General features: G+C 44.7%; 1 protein-coding gene across 4 annotated transcripts in view; it reads right to left on the bottom strand.

Moving 5' to 3' along the window:
- BTBD10 (BTB domain containing 10) overlaps positions 1-18,346 on the bottom strand; it is a 179,862-nt gene extending 161,516 nt beyond the window's left edge. Inside the window, exons 1-3 of one of the 4 annotated variants that reach the window (XM_086955921.1) lie at positions 18,231-18,285; positions 11,773-11,829; positions 11,630-11,684 (exon numbers count right to left, since the gene is read on the bottom strand). In XM_086955921.1, the coding sequence (XP_086812047.1) occupies positions 11,630-11,640 (11 nt within the window). In that variant the 5' untranslated portion in view covers positions 11,641-11,684; positions 11,773-11,829; positions 18,231-18,285. Of the gene's footprint in view, positions 1-11,629; positions 11,685-11,772; positions 11,830-18,230 lie in introns of all 4 variants that reach the window. The other 3 variants (XM_086955920.1, XM_086955923.1, XM_086955922.1) reach the window with 3 other exon arrangements.
- Between the last annotated feature and the right edge of the window lie 5,551 nt (positions 18,347-23,897).

Below are 23,897 nucleotides of genomic sequence, written 5' to 3'. Positions count from 1 at the left end.
CCGAATGCAGGTAGTGTTCTTGCCTGGGACTTCTCGGATTTTTTCTAAAATGGACCATCTAATGTCATCTTCAGTGTGCTGCATTTTGGTCCAGTGGGCTACCAGGGGAGCACCATGCCTTTCATTTCGAACGTTTCCTTTGTGCTCACCTACTCTGGTTCTACATTCTCGACTGGTCTCACCCACATATGGCAATCCACAAGGGCAGACGATCACGTAGATTATATTGGATGATCGGCAATTGCTCATGGAGTTCAGTTTTATTTGGCGATGTCAGATGTTGAGGCATTCGCCCACAATAGCATTGGGACATATATGGCAACTGCCACATCGGTGGTTCCCTTTTACCGGCGGTAGGCCAAATATGCCTAATTGTTTGGGGCCAGCTTGGCTCCGAATAGCCCCTTGTACAAGGTGATTTTTCAAATTCTTATTGCGCCGAAAGGCAAAGATCGGTTTGGTGAGAATTCCCTCTCCCTCATTGCCGTTCAGAATATGCCACTGAGAATTTATGGCTTGGCGGATCTTGTCGTTCACCGTGGAATGGTTGGTGATGCAGACCAGTCTGTCTAGTTCACCTTTTGTTTGGGTCTGAAACATGCTTTCACAATTAAAGTATCTAGCCCTCTTAAAGGACTCCTTGATTAAACGATGAGGGTACCCTCGTTTCATGAGTTTGACTTTCAACAGGTCGGATTGTTCTAGAAAGTCACTCATCCGGGAGCAGTTTCTTCTTAGTCGTAAGAACTGGCTGAAAGGGATAGAGTCCCGTTGGCAGCGGGGGTGGTAGCTTCCGTACTCCAAGAGCGTGTTTTTGGCGGTGGGTTTGGTGTACAGTGACACATATAGGCATTCACCATTATGTCTTACCCATACGTCCAAGAACTCTACTTGTATGTTGCTGGCCTTGGCAGTGAGTTTGATATGTTCATCCGCTAGATTAATCCATTTAATGAATTCATCTAAAGAGTCCTGGTCGCCACTCCAGATGAAAAAAATGTCATCAATGAAGCGCGACCAGGCTCTCACATTTTCCGAAAACGGGGCCATTTCGTTATAGATGTTTTTGTTTTCGAATTGACCCATGTACAGGCAGGCTATACTCGGTGCACATGACGCCCCCATGCTCACCCCCTTGACCTGATGGTAGAACTGTTGGTTAAATTCAAAGTAATTTTCGTTCAGCACAATTTTCGAAAATTCGATAAGAAGCTGAGCATTGGGTAAGGCATCTTCCTTCAGAAGCAGTTCCTCCAAGACCATAATGGCTCCTTCCTGTGGAATATTAGAATATAATGATTCCACATCCATGGTAACCATAATCTCTTTGTCCGGATTGAATGCACAGTTTTCCATTTTTCCAATAAAGTCGCCCGTATCCCTGATGTACGATTTGAGTTTACATACTAGGGGTTTCAAGAACTTGTCAATGTATTTTGACAGCGGTTCCGTAGCAGATCCGATAGTAGAAACAATTGGACGCATGGGCGGGTTAGTTTGGCTTTTGTGCACTTTGGGGAGCCCATATATAATGGGCATTCTAGTATGAGTAGGGGTAAGAAACTCTGCTTCTTTAGTGCAGATTATCCCCTCATCTGCTGCTTCTGTCACAATAGCTAAGATTTGTCGCTTCAAGTTCTCCTCAGGGCATCTAAGGATCCGCTTGTAGTGAGCATCTGAGGCCAGGAGGTTATCCATCTTTTCGATATAATCACTGGTCGCCATGACCGCGATTCCTCCGCCTTTATCACATGGCTTAATCGTTAAGTTGGAATTGTTTTTTAGGGCTTTCAGGCCCATTTTTTCCTTTGCAGTAAGATTATGTTTGGGGGAGGGGGTGAATTTCAGAGCCTTCGTCAGCTTGAGGACAACCGCCTTTTCAAAGACCCCTACTTCGGGCCCCACAGTGTCAAGACCGGGGGTGAAATTAGATGGGGGTTTAAGCCCAGACATATTATCGGTGTTCTCACAATCAGGTCTATTTAGAAAGAATTTTTTTAGACGAATCTTTCTAAAAAAAGCATGTAAATCTCTGAATATCCCGAATCTATCTACCTGGGTAGATGGAACATATGTTAGACCATGTGCAAGTATTGATAATGATTCTTCAGAGATGTCGAGATCAGATAGATTAAAGACCGGGATTTCTTTTACCTCCTCCAGTACTGTGTTTGGCGGGTTTGGATGTATCTCTGCGGAGGTCCCTGGCCTCGGGCAAATTGAGGTCTCCGATTTCTCGGACGATGGTTGCCTCGGCGATTGCCTAAAAAATGGTCCTGTCCGTTAGATCTATCGAACTGTTCAGGGTATTGTTGGAACCCATAGTTGTAATTAGGGTCATTGTTCATATCATTTTCACCTTCTGAATCTGTTGAATTAGAGAACGTTTGGACTCGTCTCTTAGAATCTCTCTGGTTACCAAAGTGATTGGTCCCTTCATTGATGGTATAAAATTGGGGGTTCAGGTACGGATATGCTTTTTCTTGCGAAAAAAGTCTAACATCTTTTCTGAACTTTTCAACTTTTCTCTTTAACAGGTACTCAGAAAAAGAGTCCAGTTCGATGTTTATTTCACTGAGAATCTGTTTCCCTAGATCCGAAGGATTTTCCTTCTTAAGTTTTTCTTCTAGTTCTTGGATCTCCTTGGCTAGCATAGACAGGACCTCACGTGCGGTCTCAATAATCAGCATCATATAATCCCTGCTACATCTGTTGGAAATTAAGGTCCACTTTTCAATGAAGTGCCGTAGTTCCACAAATAGCCCGGGGATGTTTCTGACCCTTAGGCCTATAGGTATTGTGCCTGCCTTCAAATAATCTAGCATGAATTTAGCATGGGCTTCTGTTCTTATAGATTTCTTCTTTAAATTAAACAGTTTATCCCATTCACCATCAATCTTTTTAGTTGGAGCAAAAGTATTGGATGTTCCCTCTGCCCCAATCATTTTAGAGAACTCTTCAGTGCCCGGTTAAACTGATGAGAGAAGGCCTCTGTCCCAATTGCCGCCAGGAGCAGTTTCTCTACGTACTTCTCCATTCTCCTCGTGTTGGTGGACTCCGGAATACCTAATTTGCTAATTATATTGCGCCTGCTTCTCGCCTCCAAGTCCTCATTCTTAGCCGCAATGATCTGCAACAGGTTGTCCATTCTGGAGAGCTGCGAGGTATTTCTAGCCGTGGCATCGTCAGAGTCCGCGATGCGCTGTTCCGCTTCCTTTAGTCGTTCTTCGTGTACATCCAGTTTGTGCACCATGGCGTCCATACGCGAGGACATCCTGTCCACTTTGTCTGCGATAGTGGCAAACCCCTGACACACCCCCCGGAGCACCTCCTGCAGGTCCGCTATTGGTGCGGATGCTGCGCCATGTGACTCCCCGGTTCCCACCTGGCCCTGCTGATCCAGAGCCGTTCGGGAGGGCCTCTTAGTAGCATCGAAGGTAAGTTTAGGTTGTTTCGCATCTGGTTTGCCCATGGCGGGTACGCCTGTGGTTGGGCAGCTGGTACACTTCAGGTGTCAGCACACCAATTCCCTCAGCAAAGGGCGAAGGGAGGTCCGGAGAAAAGCCACCAACACTAATGGAGACTGACAGATCTGCGGCCAGGCCTCAGGAATTCAGCGTTACCCCAGGGCGTCAAGCCCACTCGGCCACCGTCGTTCACTCCCCGTGTGGCGCACCTCACTCGCACCCAGCCGCCGCCTCTCACCACCGTGGCAGTCGAGGGGGGTAGAGGAGGCGCAATCTGAGGCGATCCCAGCACCTACAGTGTCTCTTGCCTTTTGTTTCCTCTCCCTAAAGCGTCGCTGTCAGCAAGGGTACGTACAATGCGGGTAGGCGCAGACAAAAAAGTTGGCTCTGATCCTCCCAGCAATACAGTAGCTCAGGTCCGTGACCCAGCATTCCACTCTCTTGTGCCCCTACTTTCTTGTCTCTCCTGTCGCAGTACCACTCTTGGGCCCACCAGTTGGCCCCCGCACTGTCACAGGGCTGGGTCAATAATCGGTGCCTAAGTGGAGGAGTGTGGCTACCGATTAGTGGAGGAGTGTGGCTCACTGATTAGAGCGGCAGACCCTGATGCGGAGGTCTGGCCCGGGACCAGGGTTCAATTCCCGACGCGGCAGGGTCCTGAGCCCAAAAATGTCCACGGACTTGATAATGCTCGCCTCGGTGCCTACTCTAATCATGGGGTCCCACGCTGCAACTCTGGGCAATAGCTTGCTTAATCTCCACTACGGCGGCCCACCCGCTGCGGGATGCCTGGCTTTCACCTTGGGGTGCCCAGTAGGGGTTATCTCACAGGGAAAAAGCCAGGACGGGTTCCCAAGGCAAGCGCCTTGATGCCTTCGGGTGATACGTGCGCTATATAAGTCGCAATACATTTACATTTAAGTTGTGCGGGGGGGGGGCGGGTAGGCAGCAGCGCAGACAGTGGGCAGGGTGTCCGTGTGTTCCGGCTAGCGCGCTCCTGTCCCGGAGAGGAGCTCAGCGTCGAGCCCCAGCCTACATCCTTTCTGTGCCTGAGGCAGTTTCTCCCCCAGCTCGTCTCTTATGGGGGTGGGGGGGGGGATGTTGGGGGGGGGGGAGAGCTGCTCCTGTCGTGGAAATTCCGGTGGCAGGCCACAGGCGCCCAGGGCCGCAGAGCCCTCCTCCAAATGCGGCCCGCAGCCTTGTGGAGAGCAGCGGCCTCGCGCAGTTACTGCGGCCGACCTCCAAGACGGGGCACATCCGTCACTCAATTCCGGCGCACTTTCACCAGAGCCCCACTGCCACAATTCTCCACCGATCCCGCTGCAACTCGGGCAGCCGACGTCAGGAGGGCAGAGCTACACAGGGGTATGTCCCAATTTCCCGAAAAAGTGCTATCTTTAGGATATTTTGAGGATAAATATCGCTGGGCGGCGAGAGCCTCACTTGAAGGCTACCATCCGCTAGTGCGCCACCTAGCCCCCCCCCCCCCCCCCCCGAGCTAATAATATTCTGGATAGAAATAGAATACGTAATAATTTTCTCACATGGGCGGATACTGATATATTCACTAGCCTAAGATGGCGCCCACTCTCGCCCAGAGATTCAAGACTGAGTTCACGCAATCCAGAACTCGAGACCACGTGAACACGGCAGGTATTACAAAAGCGAAGCGGAAGCAGAGTGGGTCCTTTGTTTGCTTCGGTATTCGGACAAGAAGTATAGCACGGCATCGGACATGTGAGGTGAGAGGAACCTGCAGATTTGCTTGTTTACAACTGCCTGTGCGAGATAACTATTGCTAATGCAACGCGCACCATTTCTTTAAAGCATACAGGGTACAGGATTACGCACAGAGGTAGTACTGTGGCGAAAGCAGGGATGATACAAAACAGTATGAGTCGATTGTGGGACCCTGGGTTGAAAAGTGGAGACCTGTATGTATAAGGTGTTTCAGGAGGAAGGTATAAAATAAATATAGCATCATTTTAAATAGGGTGGCTTAAAATACCACTTATGAGTTGATTAAATGTCGATAAAAATATCTTTAGCAACTTATACAGAACTCTGTACGAGCAATAGTAGAAGATACCGTAGTGTGCTCGTTCGAAAATGAAGAAGGAATGTATATATAAAAAACACTTTCAGCACGAACATGGCATGTTGTAAGAGATTAAGGTGAACATTCAAACGCAAATGAATAACAAACAGCTCCCAATTTTAATTGTACTATGAAGGGCTGTAGGCACTGTAATGGATGCAATAAGAAACAGGAAATATAATACATAGGAGCAATGAATAAAGTTAAACTTTGGCCCTTTTAACTACTGAGGTGATGGTGAATATATACTAAGTGATTGATTTCTGTTACAGAACCATAATCCCGGAACAACTGATTAAATCCCATGACAAAGGAGAAGTAAGAAGTACCTTAAAATCACGCTGTCACCGTGCATAAACAATAAGAATAAAGAAACTACACCATATACAAATGGGTGAGCAATACTGAAAGTACTTGTATGTAGAATGGGGGATTGTGCACCAAACAGCACTAGTTTAAAAGCGGCATATTGATTTGATTTTGGCCCAGGTGGAACTGTCCTTAATAACAAATCGAAAAGGGGATGATAAATATGCAAGATTACTATACTATTGGGGAGTGAAAATGGATTAAATACACCGACATACCCTACTAGAGGGTGAGTATATGTTAGACTTGACATCATTGGCGTGAGTCTCTCTTCCATTTTTGACAGACTGCCTCCTCTGTTTTGATATGTTTTTGCTGGATTTATGCTTTGGGCACTGTGCCACTGCTATTCAGTTCCACAGTGCAAGTGCCCCCTATGTTAAATTGATGTACTGATTGGATTCCATAATTGGCTTTTTTTATTTACTGTCAGCCCCTAGTACAGTGCACCATATGTGCCCAGGGCTTGTAGATCAGATGCTGCTGGTGGGCTTGCAGCACTGGTTGTGCCACCAACAGAAGCAGCTTGTAAACTGTGTCTCAGGCCTGCCACCGCAAGGCCTATGGGTAGTCTGTGACTACCATGTCGACTTGGCCTTGTCAGTCCTAAAACCTTCCCTTTGCTTCATATTAGACACCCCTATGGTAGGCCCAAGGGCAGTGTGCATTTATGTATAAGGTAGGACCTGCTCTGATGTGTGTAGCATGTCCTAATAGTGAATTACAGCCATTTTGTTTTTTACTATTGAAGGCTACCTGTTCTCATAGGCCAGACTGGGCAGTTAAGATTGTTACATTCCTACAATCTTAACTGACTCAGGGAACATAATAGAAATTCGAATTTAGTATGCCTGAACTCAGAATAATACAATACATCTTTTAGTAAAGTTTATTTTAATATCCTGTGTTTTCAAATACCACTTTTAGAAAGTAGTATTTGCTTGCCTCACCATTTGAGCCCGCCTCTGCTGACTTGTCTGGGTTTGTGTGTGACAGGGCTGGGGAAATTCCAGGAGACAGGCTGGGGCAGCCCAGTGGTGAATAGAGAGATCAGCATCTAGATGGGAGGGAGGTGTGCACCTGGTACCTAAATTGGGCTAGGCCTTCCCTCCACAATGCTGGCTCCACCTCCTGTGGCTTGTCTGATGTCTATTGACATGATTTCCCTTCTCCTTTCACAGTGTAGGGCAGAGTGCTCCAGAGCTGTATCTTCCCTCCCCTGTGCTGGCTCCACCTCCTGTGGGGCGTCTGATGTTTATGCCTAGCACAGTGAAAGGAAGAGAAGAGTCCTGTAAACAAAGTGCTCAGGAACTGGTTTGAACGAGGCAGAGGCTTCTCTGCCTTCAGAGAACAAAGGATTTTGGGGTATAAATATTGGGACCCAGTCCCACAGACTTGAGCTCACTTCTGGAACAAGAAACCTTTCTGCCAAGGAGAAGAACCAAGGAAGCTGCAGGAGTTTGGACTGCCCCTCTGCCAGTGTGCTGTTTTCTGTGTTGACCTGCAGTGGTTGCTTCATTGCCAAGGGAAAGGAGAAGGAAGTTAAGGATTTTCATTCATCTACAGAATATTCTCCAAGGGCTTGAACTGTGCTTGCCTCCTGCTGAAGTCTCAGGGCCAAAATGACTTCACCTCCAGCTCCCTCCTGAATTTCCTGTCTGGGGATTCTGACCCCAGTCACTTGCGTGCCGCATCGAGAGAAGAGTGTCGATGCCGCAGCTGAGATCATCGCAACGCCGGAGAAGTGAGCATTCCCAGCATCTCCCTGGAAGCGTGTGTTCATCAAAGCTGCCTGCTGTCGCATCACCGGAGAAGCGAGATGCCATCGAGAGTGCTGCCGTCGCATCACCGGAGAAGCGTGTCGCAGGGCCTGTCGCGGCTCCAAAGTACAGAGTAGCCGCAAGGCTGCCAGGGCGTCATTTCATCCTCATCGCATCAAGGGTGCCATCTTCTCACATCAAAACTGGATTGTCGCACCGCATGAAGGTGCCATCTTGCGCACAGCAACAAATCACCTCGGCACCGGTAAGAAGCACGGCGCATCCCCTACTATGCGCAAGCATTGAGGCACGACGCATCATCTCCCCCGGACCACGAAACCGACGCATCTCCCCTTCTGCAAGCCTTTTGTTTACTTTGCTTCACGCATCCAGGTACTTTGTTGAGAACTTTGCCGCAGTTATCAACTTGAACTAAGCAACTTGAATCATCTTTTAAGCAATCTTAAGTGTAGTATTGTGGATTTTTGTCGTTTGTGGTCTTGTGCTAAGTCTATATAAAGAAATAAAGAATACTTAGTTTTATAAAACTTGTGTTGAGTCAATCTGTAGTGTTTTCACTTTATTACTGTGTATATTCACAAATGCTTAACACACTGCCTCTGAGATAAGCCTGTCTGATCGTGCCAAGCTACCAAGGGGGTGAGCAGGGGTTATTAAGGAGTGTAATCCCCTTGTCCTGACTTAGAAGTAAGGGTCCCTATTTGGACAAAGGTGATAGCCATTGCCAACTAGAGACCCCCAGATATAACAGTATATAAGAGACCCTGAATAGAAAGAATAACATCCTTGAGGAAACAAAGATGTCATTAATTTTTCTTTTTGGCCTCTTAGAAGGAATAACTTCTATAAGCTGATTACAAGTGCCCTCGAAGCAAAAATCAGAGAAAGTGGTGGAGTGTACAAAGGTATGCCAATTGAACGATCAATCTAGAGAAGAAAGAGAGGAGTATGGATGAATGCTGAGCGTTTGTGAAATGTAAACACTGCTTTTTGACGATTAGTTACCAGACAATATGTGTAGCACTATATTTATTTAAAAATAGATTTAAAAATTGATTTTTTTTGGAGCTATGTAAACGGGTGCCACGGTTGACTAGTGACTGATTTTTTTCTTTTTAATTCTTACAGATTACTGTGTTTTAATTGTCCTGAGGAAGTTGGTGCGAAAGCAAGATCCACCGAAACACGGCGACATAAATTAACCTCTGTGGTTTTAAAAATCTTTTTTTATGTATATGTTTGTATGATATTCTGTTTTTTATATACTGAATTGTGTTCTGATACAGCAGTTTATACCATTATAAGTAGTAGATGTACACTTGACCGGTATCTGCTGATGTTTTTAAAATTATTTAATATATTTTTAATAAAACATTGAAGGAAACATACACCATGGCAACGTAATGTTAAATAATTTCTAGATTGTGAAGTGCCTTTGTGGTTTTACTTATATGTGGGGTCTTGAGTAAAATGCAGTATGACTGATAGTAGGTTTTGATCACGAGCTAATAGAAGATAAGGGAAATCGCAGTTTATGTAGGTGTCGACAAAAGTAATTTGAACTCAACCAAGGGAACCTTCTTGTTTTTACTTCTTTTTACTTCATATGCAATGTACTACATTGGGAAAAGTGAGAAAGCGGATTATCCAACATCTATCACTGATTTGTTGCAAAGTGCTGAATGCTCCACTTGTTGAATACTATGTAAACGTTGCATACTCCCAATGCAATGAAATGGTTCGTCCTGGAAATGGTAAAATGCTTAAGACGTAGATGTGATGTGGATTACTTGCTCACAATAACGGTGAACCGATGGATCCAGTTGTACAGTGAATATGGGTCTAAAATCAACATGTGGAATGGCATACACTGGCGACACTATAATCATAGTTGATATGCCAGATCTCTGGTATGTGTTACTTTTTCTGGTTCAGAGTAGTGCCACTGGTAATTACTTTTTAGCAACCTTAAAATCCCTTGATTTTGCGAATGTGTGGTTGTGCTAGCCCTGTATACATGTGATGCCTTCACACACACAGGCTGCGAAATGAAGATGTAGATCTGGGCACCTTCAACTGGCTCGTAATTTTTTTTCTTTCAAATGGCACGCAACTTTGATCTTATGATCGATTCTTTGTTGCAGGGTCCATTATTGGGCGTACTCATTCTTTTGAATGGTAGTATGCCACTCCTAATGGAACTTATGATAAGTTCTGTCATTGAGTAGCACATTATAAGAGTTGCTATGCATTGCAAATGTTAGACACTTCAAGGGTTGACAACAGATGTACCACTGCATTTTTGTATTTTGGGTTCTTTAGGCTTCATACTGGATTACGCGATAGCCTTTTCAAGATGGCCCCCTATTTTACTTAAATATACGTGACCATACCGAGCAGTTTTTTTTAGTTCATAACGTTAATGTTGTCACTGACATTCACTGAATCTAAGGTTACTTTAACCGTTGGTTTGTTTTTTTAGTTAAATATTATGGGTTTTATCCTAAAATCAAAAAACAGATCTTTATACCACAACTAACTATGTTATCAGTGAATTTTTAAGGTTTTTAAACAAGGTAATATTTTATTACCATACATACAGCCAACCTCACACAGCTCATGGGCAACCCATCCCCACCCCCCCAACCGCCCCCCCAACCGCCCCCCCCCCCCCCCAAACCCACCCCCAACCCTACAGGCAGCTAACCTCGTACAGCCTTTCGCCATGCACATCAGAGGGTTGGCAACAGGGCCTGGCATGCAGCCAGCTCTGAGGCTACCCCAACCAATTCCAGCACTATTTCATACGATAAAAGTGGAAGGGCTACACTAACCGAGCTTGAAGGGGATTTGGCACCTTTGCAAACTCAGCAGCAATTACAAGGAAGAACCGTGGACTCTGCACTCAGACCAGTAGACAACAAGCAAGAACCCACTCATCTTATACAGTTAATACAGAACAGATTGCACTCCAATAATTAACGATGCAGTCACCTCCATCAAAGATTTCGGATAGTTTTTTTCAACTTGCAATTTTAAACAAAACACAGTCCATCAAGCCTAGAAAATGGCTGGAACATTGTTGCATACTACAACATGGAAGGGGCAGGGATAAACAGAGGGAGCTTCTATGTGTGTATTTTTTTTTAAAGGGGAGCGCACAGCCAACCTCTGCACCTTAAAATGGCTCTGGGAAAATAAATGCAGGCAGAGAAACCAATCAAATGCCTGCTCCCAGCTGGTGGGAGCATTTTTAAAGCTCCCTCCAGCTGAGAGCAAACTATTTTTGCTCCTGTTTGGCAGGCGTTTCAAAAATGCTCCCGCCAGGTAGGAATGAACAAAAAGAAGTGCACATGTCGCTACCAAGTTATCTGACATAGTTTTCGCAAAACATCTGAAATGAAACACTATGTTTGGTAATCTGAATCGCAGTTATTTTATTTACTTTTGTAATTGATTTTAAGCTCATCCATTTGGTATTTTAATTTTTCCAAATTTGCATTTTTTAAGACCTTATGTTCATGAAAGAAAACAAACAATCACATTCCTATTTACAAAAACAATAATGCATTCCAAATTTCCTCATTCAACCCATCAGTCATCACTCTTTCATACCATTACAAATAAAACAGACAATGCACAAATATATGAATTAAATGTGTGGGAATAAAAATATTCACAACAAAGCCATAGACATTTCTTGTTCTCAACAGAACACCTATTTTTTTAAATTCTGTGACTTTATCTCTATTTCAGGCTTTTTAGAAACAGTCTACGCGTTTCGAACTCATGTCAGATTTGAGTTCTCATCAGGACCATAGTCATTAATAAAGGAAAAACAACCTTAATTTAGAATATGAATTCCTGTTGAATGTATGCTACCTCTACCATTACTGCTAGCCTCCTTATCTTACCTCTCGCTCATCAGAGACCAGAGGAAGGTGAATTATCCTCGTCGTCAACACAAATCTGATGTGAAGAAAAACCATAGTCACAAACCACTTTACACTTTATGCACACAGCGTGTCAACAACACCCCTTTCCTCACATCACTTACTTATGAATGTCTGTCAGTGTCCCAATTTTCAATGTGAACTGCCTGGCTCTCGCACCCCTAGGGGAAGGGGGAGAGAGAAAGAGAGAGAAACTAGTGAATGCCCATTAGTTTAAAGTTGTTGGCGCCTGTGTGTTTGGTGTGCAGGAACTGAACCAGGGTTCTTACCTTGGGGTGGGGCTCGGGCAGCTGGAGACACGAATCTTGTGCCTCCGCCTGGGAAACCTGCAATGACATCGAGTGGGGGTCAGTTTGCTTGTTAGACCCTCTGGTATTCCAGCGACAGGATGCCTACGTGGTGTGGTGAAATTTTATGTACCCTTACCTTCGACAAACGGGGCACAGTGCTGCACAACTAGATCTTCTTCGGTATTGCAAACGCCGCGTCTCAGTCGCGTTCGCTTCCGGGTCCGCAACGGATCATGGGAAGTGTTGTTTGATCGGCGCAAAGCCTTTTATGTAGTCCTGCGCGGTCCCGTAAATTATCTAAATCGTAAGCGAGTGATGTATCAAAGTTGTTTATGGCATGTCCATAATTTAACTCCTGATATTTACGATGGTGCCATTCAAAAATGAAACATCATGTAAGTTCTCATCTTAGGTTTTGGGGGGCAGTCTCCATACTCTATCTTACCGATGATATGATTTTTACAGGCTTTGGATTGGACATCTCTATGTCCATCATTTTAGATCATTGCCAGAATGTAGGTGCATCCAAGTTGTGTATTTGCCAAGTCACCTGGGAACTGTAGTTTCAACGTGTATGTTAGAAACTACCAAAATGATTGTGGAACTCCTTACCACTGTAAAAATATTCTTCGCTGTTGCTTAATATACATGAAACTTATGTTTAAAAAAATCATAGAATGATGATGGTGTTAGGAAGTTGTGCAAGTGGGTTTTGCGACTGGTCGCAAAGGGTTTATTTGTCATTTTTATTAGTATGGCAATGGCCTTTTGTGATTGTAGGCCACAATTGCCAAGTTGTATTGTTTTATGTTCCAATCTTTGGCTAGAGGTTTCATAATGGGGACATTGACTGGTGTTTTTCAAAATTGGATATTATATGAGACAACGGTGTCATAGCTGGAACATTTCTGACATCTCATTTAATCCCAGTATTGCTGTGTTAAATTTCACTATCAACATGGCTTCCATTCTTGTCAATTTTGCCTCTAGATCGCCACCTCTGGTATCATTTTCCACTTTTGAGATTACTGTCCAAACTAGGTCAGTATCTTTGTGCTTTTTTTCCTCGCCAATGATTGACTAGGGGTGCTGTCACTACGTTGTTTCGGATTCTGGATTTATGTTGGTGTATCTGGAGGCGTACTTCTTGGTTGGTTTTGCCGATGTACACTAGATTACATGGGCATGTAATTCCATAGACTACATATCGAGATTTGCAGTTAGAAAATGCCTCATGTTTCCAGCTTATCCGGTTGTGTGTGAATACTATTCCTTCTTTCGTTTTGTCACAACACGAACATGTTCCACAACTAAGATGTCCCTGAATAGGCGGTAGGCCTAGCATGGTGCGCAAATTAGAATTCTTTTCTTGTGGCAAGGCGGATCTTACCAATTGGTTGGCAATGCTACAATTCTTTTTTAATGCAAAAAGTGGTTCATTATTTAAGGCTTGATCCAGGTTCTTTAAAAAAGGTGCCAGTTTTGTCTTACTACCTTTTTCAAAGCATTTGAATTTGGACAGAAAGTGGACACGAAGACCATCCTGTCAGTTTCTTTTTTAGTTCTTCTCTCCAAAAGGCTGTCCCGTGGTGTCCACCATGCTCTCTTTAAGGATTTTTTTAGTAATTTTTGGGGGTATCCGCGTTGCTGTAGATTTGCTGTTAGATTTTCCGCATGTCTGAGGTATTCCTCCTTATATGGACAATTGCGTCGAATTCTTAAATATTGTCCATATGGGAGGTTGTCTTTGAGGATGCGAGGGTGGTTGCTTCTGAAATGGAGGGCCTTGTTTCGATCTGTGGATTTTTTGTAGAGTGTTGTTACTAAACCTCCTTCTGAGGGGTATACCTCGACGTCCAAAAACTGCATTTTTTCTTTAGAATGCTCCAGACTGAACTTAATCATAGGTACTCTATTATTGATCCAATTAAGAGATCTCTTTAATTCCTCCTCTAAACCGGACCAGACGAAAAATATATTGTCGATATATCGATGCCAATGTGTTATCCATTGGGCAAAAGGGTTGTTCTGATAGACAAAGGTCTCCTCATATTTGGACATAAATAACAGCCAATTCTGGGGCAAATGGGCATCCCATCGCTACACCCCCTGTTTGGAAGAAGAACTCTCCATTGAAATTAAAATAGTTCTTTTTTAGTGCGAACTCAGCAAGTTTTAGGATAAAGCCTGTTGGTATTTTGTGTGGTCTCTCTCTTTCTTCCAGGTATGTTTCCAAGACATAAACCCCACGTCCTGCGGGATTTGAGTATATAGGGACGTGATGTCCATTGTTACCATCTGGTGAATGTTTTTGTCAAATTTGATTGTGGTCGATTTGGATAAAATTGTCGTATTTTGTACAAATGATTTTACATGTGGTGAAAACGGCTTTAGAAAAAAAAAACTTGGAAATTGGTTCTAGTAAGGATTTGCAACCAGACACTATTGGTCGCCCTGGTGGCATTCTTTCATTTTTATGTATTTTTGGCAATACATAAAATATTGGCGTCCAAGGATGTTTAATTTTGGAGGGACTCTGTCTCTTTTTTGCCAAGAAAACCCTGGTCAAAGCCTTCATCGATTATTATCTAAAATGATGGATACAGAGATGTCCAATCCAAAGCATGTCAAAATCATATCATCGGCAAGATACAGTATGGAGAGTGCCCCCCCAAAACCCAAGATGAGAACTTACATGACATTTCATTTTTGAATGGCACCATCGTAAATATCAGGAGTTAAATTATGGACATGCCATAAACAACTTTGATACATCACTCTATTACGATTTAGATAATTTTCGGGACCGCGCAAGACTACATAAAAGGCTTTGCGCCAATTAAACTACGCTTCCCATGATCCGTTGCGGACCCGGAAGCGAATGCGACTGAGACGCGGCGTTGGCAAAACCGAAGAAGACCTAGTTGTGCAGCACTGTGCCCCGTTTGTCGAAGGTAAGGGTACATATATAAAAATCCACCAAACCAAGTAGGCATCCTGTCGCTGGAATACCAGAGGGTCTAACTAGCAAACTGACCCCCACTCGATGTCATTGCAGGTTTCCTAGGCGGAAGCACAAGATTCATGTTCCCAGCTGACCAAGCCCCACCCCAAGGTAAGAACCTTAGTTCAGTTCCTGCACACCAAACACACAGGCGCCAAAAACTTTAAACTAATGGGCATTCACTAGTTTCTCTCTCTTTCTCTCTCCCCCTTCCCCTAGGGGTGCGAGAGCCAGGTAGTTCACATTGAAAATTGGGACACTGACAGACATTCATAAGTAAGTGATGTGTGGAAAGGGGTGTTGACACGCTGTGTGCATAAAGTGTAAAGTGGTTTGTGACTATAGTTTTTCTTCACATCAGATTTGTGTTGAGAACAGGGATAATTCACCTTCCTTTGGTCTCTGATGAGCGAGAGGTAAGATAAGGAGGCTAGCAGTAATGGTAGCATACATTCAACAGGAATTCATATTCTAAATTAAGGTTGTTTTTCCTTTATTACAGACTATGGTCCTGATGAGAACTCAAAACTGACATGAGGTCGAAACCCGTAGACAGTTTCTAAAAAGCCTGTAATAGAGATAAAGTCAGAGAATTTTAAAAAATAGGTGTTCCTGTTAGAACAAGAAATGTCTATGGCTTTGTTGTGAATATTTTTATTCCGACACTCATTTAATTCATATATTTGTGCACTGTCAGTTTTATTTGTAATGGTATGAAAGAGTGAAGGCTGATTGTTTGAATGAGGAAATTTAGAATTATTATTTTTTTTGTAAATAGGAATGTGATTGTTTTCTTTCATGTACATATGGTCTTAAATAATGCAAATTTGGAAAAATTAAAATACCAAAAGGATGAGCTTTGAATCAATTACAAAAGTAAATAAAATAACTGCAATTCAGATTACAAAAAATAGTGTTTCATTTCAAATGTTTTGCAAAAACTATGTCAGATAACTTGGTAGCGGCACATGCACTTCTTTTTGTTCATTACTAGCTTGTGGCAAGCTGTGCTGTTGGGAGCCCAGACCCAGTGGTGGTTTTTCTCCCGCCAGGTAGGAGCAAACAAACGTTTACCTGTCTGCATAGGTATGAGCAGGGAAACTACTGTTTCCTGGGGGTGAGCTTCGCAGGACACTGCGAGTCGGCCCATGCAGATGGGGTTCTTGGGGCCATTAATGGTGCAAGGAAAGGTGCTGCGTGACCCACTTCGCTTTCTACTGAAATTTTTGACCCCCTTAATTAAAAATGTCAATGCCTTCTATTAATCAAAAAAAGGTCAATATTGGCAGCTGTTAAATTTCTCTTGAACGAAGCTTAACCTGCAACAATTGCTAGCCTCATACAGTTCCTGAACAGAGCGGATAAAAAAACTCAGCCTTTGTTCCAGGCCCCTCGAGTGTTTCTGCCTTATTGTAAACCATTGAATACAAAAAATGTGGATGTGCAGCAAAAAGTGGATCAGCAACTCCACATGGTTATCACAGGGGGCTTCCAAATGGATCAGCCTTTCTACTCAAAACAACAATACAAACTGTCCGACAGTTCAAAGAACCACAACTGTTAACCCTTTAAGTGCTGCCGTCGGCCAACGGTCGTCGCGAGCAATACCTTGCCAGTGCTGCGCACAACCGCTGGCCGACAGGCCAGCACCCGTTATTCGAACTGGGCGCTGAAAGTTCGACGCTCTTTAGGAGTTAAAGACTCTCCATTGCTTGGTATTTAAAATTGTGGTCTTCTGAATAATGCCCAAAAGCAACTCGAGCTGAACATATGATGCTCTTACCACATGAATGCTATGTAGTTGGACATTGATTAATATGCTATACATTTCAGAGTGTTTAATACAAATATGTATTTAAGTCAAATAATTATTTTTGATATAGTGTCTTTGAGTGAATCTTCGATGGTAATATAGTTCGGCCAATTGCCCAGAAGCTACATCTTCCGAGTGACACATACTCAATAGAGGAATAATAAAACCTGGTCTTTAAGTAGTCTAATAGTGAATCAAAATCTGTAGTCTTTAAAACTACTTTACTAAGACATTCAAGGCCATTAAGGTCTGAAGTGAAAAATACCAGAAGTGTACAAGCATAAGTGTTTTGCATGGAAAATTTGAACTAATAAACAACATGTTGTGCAGAGCAGTCAATGCGTAGAAGGTATAATATAAAGGGAGTTCATTACATAATATCAATAAAATAACAAAACGAGCCGAGATTCATTGTCACACCTGTTTGCCACCCATGGTCTACCATCATGCATCAAGAATTAAAAACAAAGCATAAACCTTTGGTATTAAAAAGGAGAGACGGAGGTTCTCATTTAGTGGGTGAATTGCATAATGTTAAACTAGAAAACAATGAACCAATACTGACTTCCCTGGTTCACCAAACTCTCTGATCCTAGGCAAATGTTTTACAAAGCCTCCTTTTTTTCTTTATCAGAAGGCAGCTTTCAATAAGTGAGTTCAGGGGGTGCCCTGCACAAAAATAATCGGATGTATTACGGTGAAACGCTTCTGAATCTTAAAGAAATACTTATTTTAATTGCATAAGATTATCACATTTTGACGTTCTGATTGCTGCATTATTTAGATGCCAGCCATCCCGTAGGACTTGGCTAGAGCCCGGGCTCTTAGAGCATAACCAGTACCTTGGCTCGCCCACTTTTGGCACATCCTGGTTTTGAAGCTTTCTTATAGCAAGCAAACGACCCTAGGGCATTAGCGCGATTTACAAAAATATCTGGCGTTACATGTTTGTTTTTTTAGTTTAGGCACAAGGGGGATTGATCGATTTGCCCCACTGAATGTAAGCCAAGGCAGGGAATAGAGCCTGACTCCGGATTTCTGAAGTCGGCGGATCTAGCCGCATCTCAAATGAAATCCTGACATTAAAAATACTTCTTAAGGTGTCTTCTTTCAACTAATTTTGTTTTTACTACGTAAGGACGTTTAAAGCTTCCTGAATCGTGGCTGTGAGGCTACGAAAGGGAGAGCGTATCAGCGCAGATAGACGTCGGTAGCTTGAAAGAAGGCTCCAGCTCCTAACCACCCAACACAGCTGGAAAAATGTCAAAGACCCCCGTTCTTTACACACAAAATTACATGTAGATTTATTAGTCTCAAAAGAGATACATATATGACAGCTAAAACTATAGATTGAGAACTCGCGTGACATGAAACCTAATATCTGTAAGAGCTACCAGTCAGACGAGGTGTTTTACTATAATGCGCGTTTACGGTTACCACCTGCCCTATACTTACAGGTCAGCAGTAAATTCAGCCTCATGCCCGACCGACGTCCACAGGCCGATCTTTCAACGGATGTCATTAGTATATAAATGTAACACTTCCGGATTACATAGCGACCAATCCCACGCCAGAACATATTTTGCGAGCCACCCGGAAGTGTGCGGTACTGCTAATTTGCACCGTGACCTGTGGTTGGATAAATTGAGGAAAACGAACCCAATCCTAGTGCGCCATACAGAATTCTAAAAATGTTGGTTGGCTGTGGAGCTGACGATTGGCTTTCTCCCATCCCATCCCATCCCTTGACTAGGCTGTTGCTGCACATTTTGGAGAGTTGGGGTTTAGGTACTGTACAACCACAGGTTCACTATTGGTTTCTGGCAGGATAGACTAGGCTACTGCTCGATTATCTGGTTAGGAAGGAAGAAAGCGGTGTACGTGATCACGACAAAAAATAGTCCCGGGCACCGAAATAAAAGCGGTTTCTACCAGCAGACCAAATAGCTGACAAAATAGTGGCCGCATTTCTAAATCAAGCATATTTTTAACGTTTAAAAATGCAAGCTCTATGGACTTTGTGCAAGATGGGTGCGGCTGCATGTATATTAGTTTCCTGCAGGCAATGTTTGTGGTAATATCCAAGAAATCAGCAGTAACAATTATTATCAAAGCCAATAATTCTCATATTTGGGACCTTTCAAGTGTTAAGCCATGCTGCATAATACCCTGGGTGCTGTGCCATCACTCATTGAAAAACTATACAATTACTACACACTGGGTTTCACAGTCTGATTCAGGTATACATGCTTTCCAAGGACACAGAATTACATTTTGGTTGGTGCAATGGAAACTTGATTTTTTTTTTTTTAGTACTACGAGGTCAGAGTCTGAATAAAGAAATGATTATTTAAAACTTGCATTACACACAGTATAACATAGACCTCTACAAAAAAGGTTGAATAGACATAGGTGCTTCCAAAATTTCGATTTTAGTAATACCTCGACTGTACATAATGCATTTTTTTTTTACATAAATGTCACTTCAACACCTAGTCAGGGCTAATAAGCGCTATATAAATTCAGTTGAAAGCATGCACTTCACAGCTCAGTTGTTAACTCTTTGCACTACCATTGAATAAGAATAATTCTATGTCAGGACAGGAGGCTCCAATTATGCTTTCTCATTTCTTTAATGAAATGCTCAGCAGCCAATCAAAAACAAAACTACAAATCCCATGAACACTTGGGATGACCCTTAGAGGAAACACTATATAAGGTCCAAATACTAGTCCTTCTTCCTCTTTCTTTGCTGCTCCGCAGCCAGTTAAGTCTCTTTCCATTTACTTCTACTTTTGATACATTTGGAAGTTTGTTACATTGTTGCATGCGCTTACTTTGTGCTCCGCTGCATTGTTTCATCTGTTGCGCGGTGCTCGCGTGTGTTGTGCTTCGGCTTCTAATTTTGTGCCGGTATTTGTTGTAGCGCTTATTCGCGGCGTGTCTTCTTGGGAGCGTGTGTTCGCCTCCCTGCGCCTGGCCGCTTGTGCCCGGTAGCTTGGTGGAGCGGGAGCAGGGGTCGTCGGCTCCTTGGGGGAGCGCGAGCGCTCTCGAGCCGGTTGTGACAGTGGCAGCAGCGTCGCGCATGCGCGCTGCGTTTATTTCCGGTTGCAGGCTTTTTCCTCACGCCGGTTCGCTGACTGAACGCTTCCCAGCGCTCTTGCCCACAGCCCTGCACTTTCGACCCCGTTTTGACGCCGGAGCACAGGAAAGTGTTCTGGTTGTGATTTAATGTGCATAGGCTCTGCCTAGAGTGAATTATAGTTGGCAGGCTTATCTCCCTCCACGTTCTATTCTGTTTGCTTAGTGTTTGGTTGTTTCCAGCCTCATTTAAGCCTGCTTTGGGGTTATCACTCCCCCTTTACTGGTATCTCTGATACTCCATATTTGTTACAGTCTTGTGGGCATTGACTTTCTGCACTTTAGTGCAATGGCTGATTTCTATGACGCAGATGAAGACTGTTATTATGATGAGGAGGAGGATACTTCTCTTGAATATGACTTGGTGGAGGAGTTGGATAAAGGTGTTCAACTTTCTGTTAACAAGGCACTTGTAAGGGCTATTAATCCCCTTAAACGTCATCTGAATGAATATGCGATTCAACAGGGCTGGTTGCCTCCCTCCCAAAAGTCCGCAAAGTCTCCTTGTAACCCCCACAAATCAGACTTTCAGAGACTGGCGAAGGTTTTATCTTCAGACAAGCCCAAATCTTCTGCGTCTCTTTATACGGAGGAGTCCGACCATGGTCAAGCCTCTTCAGGTCATGATTCCCCTCCTAAGAAGCGTCTCCGCAAGGAGCATTTTGTTGACGCTCCTGAGTGTCCCCCCCTTCTCAATTTCGAACCAGAGGACATTGTCCATCCAAATTCCACGTCGTGGTTGCCCGCTCCGGCGGTGGCGGCTTATCTTGAGGCGCATGTTCGCCAACCCTTTGAAGCGCCAGTCCGGGCTCGGCTTCGCTCTGAGTGCCCGAGACCGGACCTTGCAGACCATATTGCTGAGACTCCGGAGGTGGACCCTATGATGGTTACCTACCTTAAAAAGTACTCTAAGGATCCGAAGAAGGGCCTGGACCGTTCCTGGCGGTCTTGCCAGGATAAATTGATGGACATGTTGGGTCCCCTTTCCAAAATCCTAGACCTGGGTTTCAAGGCTAAGGAAGCCTCGGCAACGGTTAATCCTGATGAGCTCATCGAGTGGGCTCAGAGAGCCGTCTGCATGTTTGGAAATGTTAGTTGTGCCATTTCAGCAGAACGACGTCGATCCATTCTCCTTAAACTGGATCCAAAATTGGCAGAATTAGCAACCTCTGAGGCCGGTCCAGAAGCGCAGGGCCTTCTCTTTGGGCAGCCTTTCTTAAAGGAGCTGACTAAGTTTGTGTCCGCCTTCAGCGGAATCGATAAAGCACAGGCGTCCAAGGCCGGACGACAACGGGGACGATCGTTCGGCCGTGGATCTCACCAACAGTCCCAGAGGGGTGCCTCACAGCAACGTGGTGGTCAATACGACTCTGGCTACTCCACCCGCGCCAACTTCTATCCTTCCCGTAAATGAAAAGGACAATACGGCAAGGGACGTTCTGGTGGCCACCAAGGCCAATATCAAGATTCCGGAGCTACAGGTGAGCCTAATTCCAGCATGCGAGGTGATGTTGGGGGGCAGAGTGCAATATTTTCTGAACAATTGGCGCATGATCTCCAACGATGCTTGGGTGTTAGAAACCGTTCAAGGGTTCAAGATAGAGTTCTATCATCCAATACATCAAACCCGTCTGCCGACCCCTATGCTTTTTTCCAGTCACTCTCAGACTTGTCTGTCGGAGGAGATAGAGGTGCTCCTCAGCAAAGGGGCGATTGTTCCTACCCAACGCCATCCAAAGGGCTTTGTCAGTTCAGTCTTTCTGTTCGAGAAAAAAGGAGGCGGGTCTCGCCTGGGTCTCAACCTGAAGGACTTCAACAGCGGGGTAATATACAGGCACTTCAAGATGGAGGGCATCCATCTTCTGCGGGGTCTCCTACGGGAAGGGGATTGGATGGTCCGTTTGGACCTGAAAGATGCATATTTGTCTATCCCGATTTACAGGCCCCATCGCAGGTTCCTACAGTTTCAATGGCTGAATCAGTGGTACGAGTATCGGGTTCTCCCATTCGGCCTTTCGTCAGCACCATGGTGCTTCACGAAAGTGCTGAGGCCAGTTGTAGAGCATCTTCGTTCCAGGGGGGTCCGATTGATTATTTACCTGGACGACATTCTTTTTATGGCGGATTGCCCTCTCAAGCTTCTGCAACATCTGGAGTGGTCCATCACACTCTTGCAGTCTCTGGGTTTTCTAGTCAATGTTCCGAAATCGGTTTTGGTTCCCACTCAGTCTATCGATTTTCTGGGGTTTCAGATAGATTCATTGACTTGTCAGCTTCTCTTGCCCAATCAGAAACTCCGCTACATCAGGAGAGAGTTGACGTCTGTTATTTCCAAACAGACTGTGTCATTGAGGTCGTTGGCACGTGTGGTAGGTCTTCTAGCGTCCTCCATTCAGGCAATTTTTCCGGGTCCTCTACATTACCGGGCGATGCAACGCCTGAAAATTCAGCATCTCCGGAAAGGCCTCCGATACTCGGATCAAATTCCTCTCTCAGAGGAGGTGCGGATGGAGATGCAGTGGTGGCTAGACCACATGGAGGCCTGGAACGGTCGAGCCCTGTTCGGGTCGTCTCTGGAGCTGGTGATCGAATCGGATGCCAGTCGATGGGGTTGGGGAGCCCGTTGCGGGTCAGTTTCGACAGGGGGTCGTTGGTCTCCCCAGGAGTTGTCTCTCCATATCAATTGTCTGGAACTCCTAGCGGGTTCCTTTGTGATTCGGTGTTTCTCCCCCCTACAGGCGAATTGTTGCATTCTTCTCAGGATGGACAATGTGTCGGCATCCCGCTATATCAACAAACTGGGCGGGACACGGTCCAAGATATTAGCGGAGATTGCCAAGGATTTTTGGCATTTTTGCCTCCTCCGGAAGATCACAGTTATTGCAGAGTACCTCCCGGGCCGCGACAATCAGGTTGCGGATTGGCACTCCCGGCATCTTCGGGATGCCGGGATGTCGTGACTGGAGACTTCACCCTCGAGTCTTCCGCGCCATTCTTCGGCTTTGGGGCCAGTGTCACCTAGACCTTTTCGCCTCTCGCCTCAATACACAGCTTCCCCGGTTTTACAGCTGGAGACCGGACCCCTTAGCTCTGGCCACGGATGCTTTTCTCCAACAGTGGCCGTCGACTCTTTGTTATGCATTTCCCCCGTTCATGATGCTTCCCAGAGTCCTTGCTTACACCAAACGATTTCGAGCGGAGCTGATTCTGATTGCTCCCTTGTGGAAAGCTCAAGCGTGGTTCCCGGTTCTCTTGGAAATGTGCTGTGCACCTCCCCTCCTTCTTCCCCTGAAGCGGAATCTGTTGCTGGATCCCCTCGGAGATCCGCATCCCCTCATTCTCGCCGGCACTCTCTAGTTGCTAGCCTGGCGAATCTCGGGGATCGTTGGTCGGTCCCAGGCATTTCTAGCGACGCTGCCACCTTCATTAGTAACGCCTGGTCTCCCAATACCCACAAGCGGTATCGAGGAGCCTGGAAACGCTGGAGTGATTGGTGTGTTCAACGGGAGGTTGATCCCGTTTCAGCGGATATCAGTCTAGTCATTAATTTTTTGACCTCTTTGGCCACTTCTGGTTTGGCTTATCGGACTGTTAATAGTTTTCGTTCTGCCATTTCGGCGGGCCATATCCACGTTGATGGTAAGCCTGTTGGTGAACACCATTTACTTTCCAAACTCCTGAAAGGTATTCGCCTCGCGAAACCTCCCACACCGAAATATGTGTCTTTGTGGGATGTTTCGATTGTTCTAAAATTTTTAGAGGCTTGGCCTACTAATCTTTTGTTGTCTCGCAAACAGTTGTCTGCAAAACTGACCATGTTACTGTGTCTAGTTTCTTGCAAACGTGTTTCGGATATTCGTGCTTTAGATCTTGCGGGTCGCTGTTTCACCCCTGAGGGTGTTACTTTCACTCTCTCTAGGAGGACTAAAACCAACACCTCCTCCATTACGTATCCTTCTTTTCCGGATCATCCCAATCTTT

The sequence above is a fragment of the Lissotriton vulgaris genome, chromosome 2_1, assembly GCF_964263255.1.
Source record: "Lissotriton vulgaris chromosome 2_1, aLisVul1.2, whole genome shotgun sequence".
Taxonomy (NCBI): Eukaryota; Metazoa; Chordata; class Amphibia; order Caudata; family Salamandridae; genus Lissotriton; species Lissotriton vulgaris.
The sequence above is the reverse complement of the archived record's forward strand: the minus strand, read 5'-3'. Positions and strand labels throughout refer to the sequence as shown.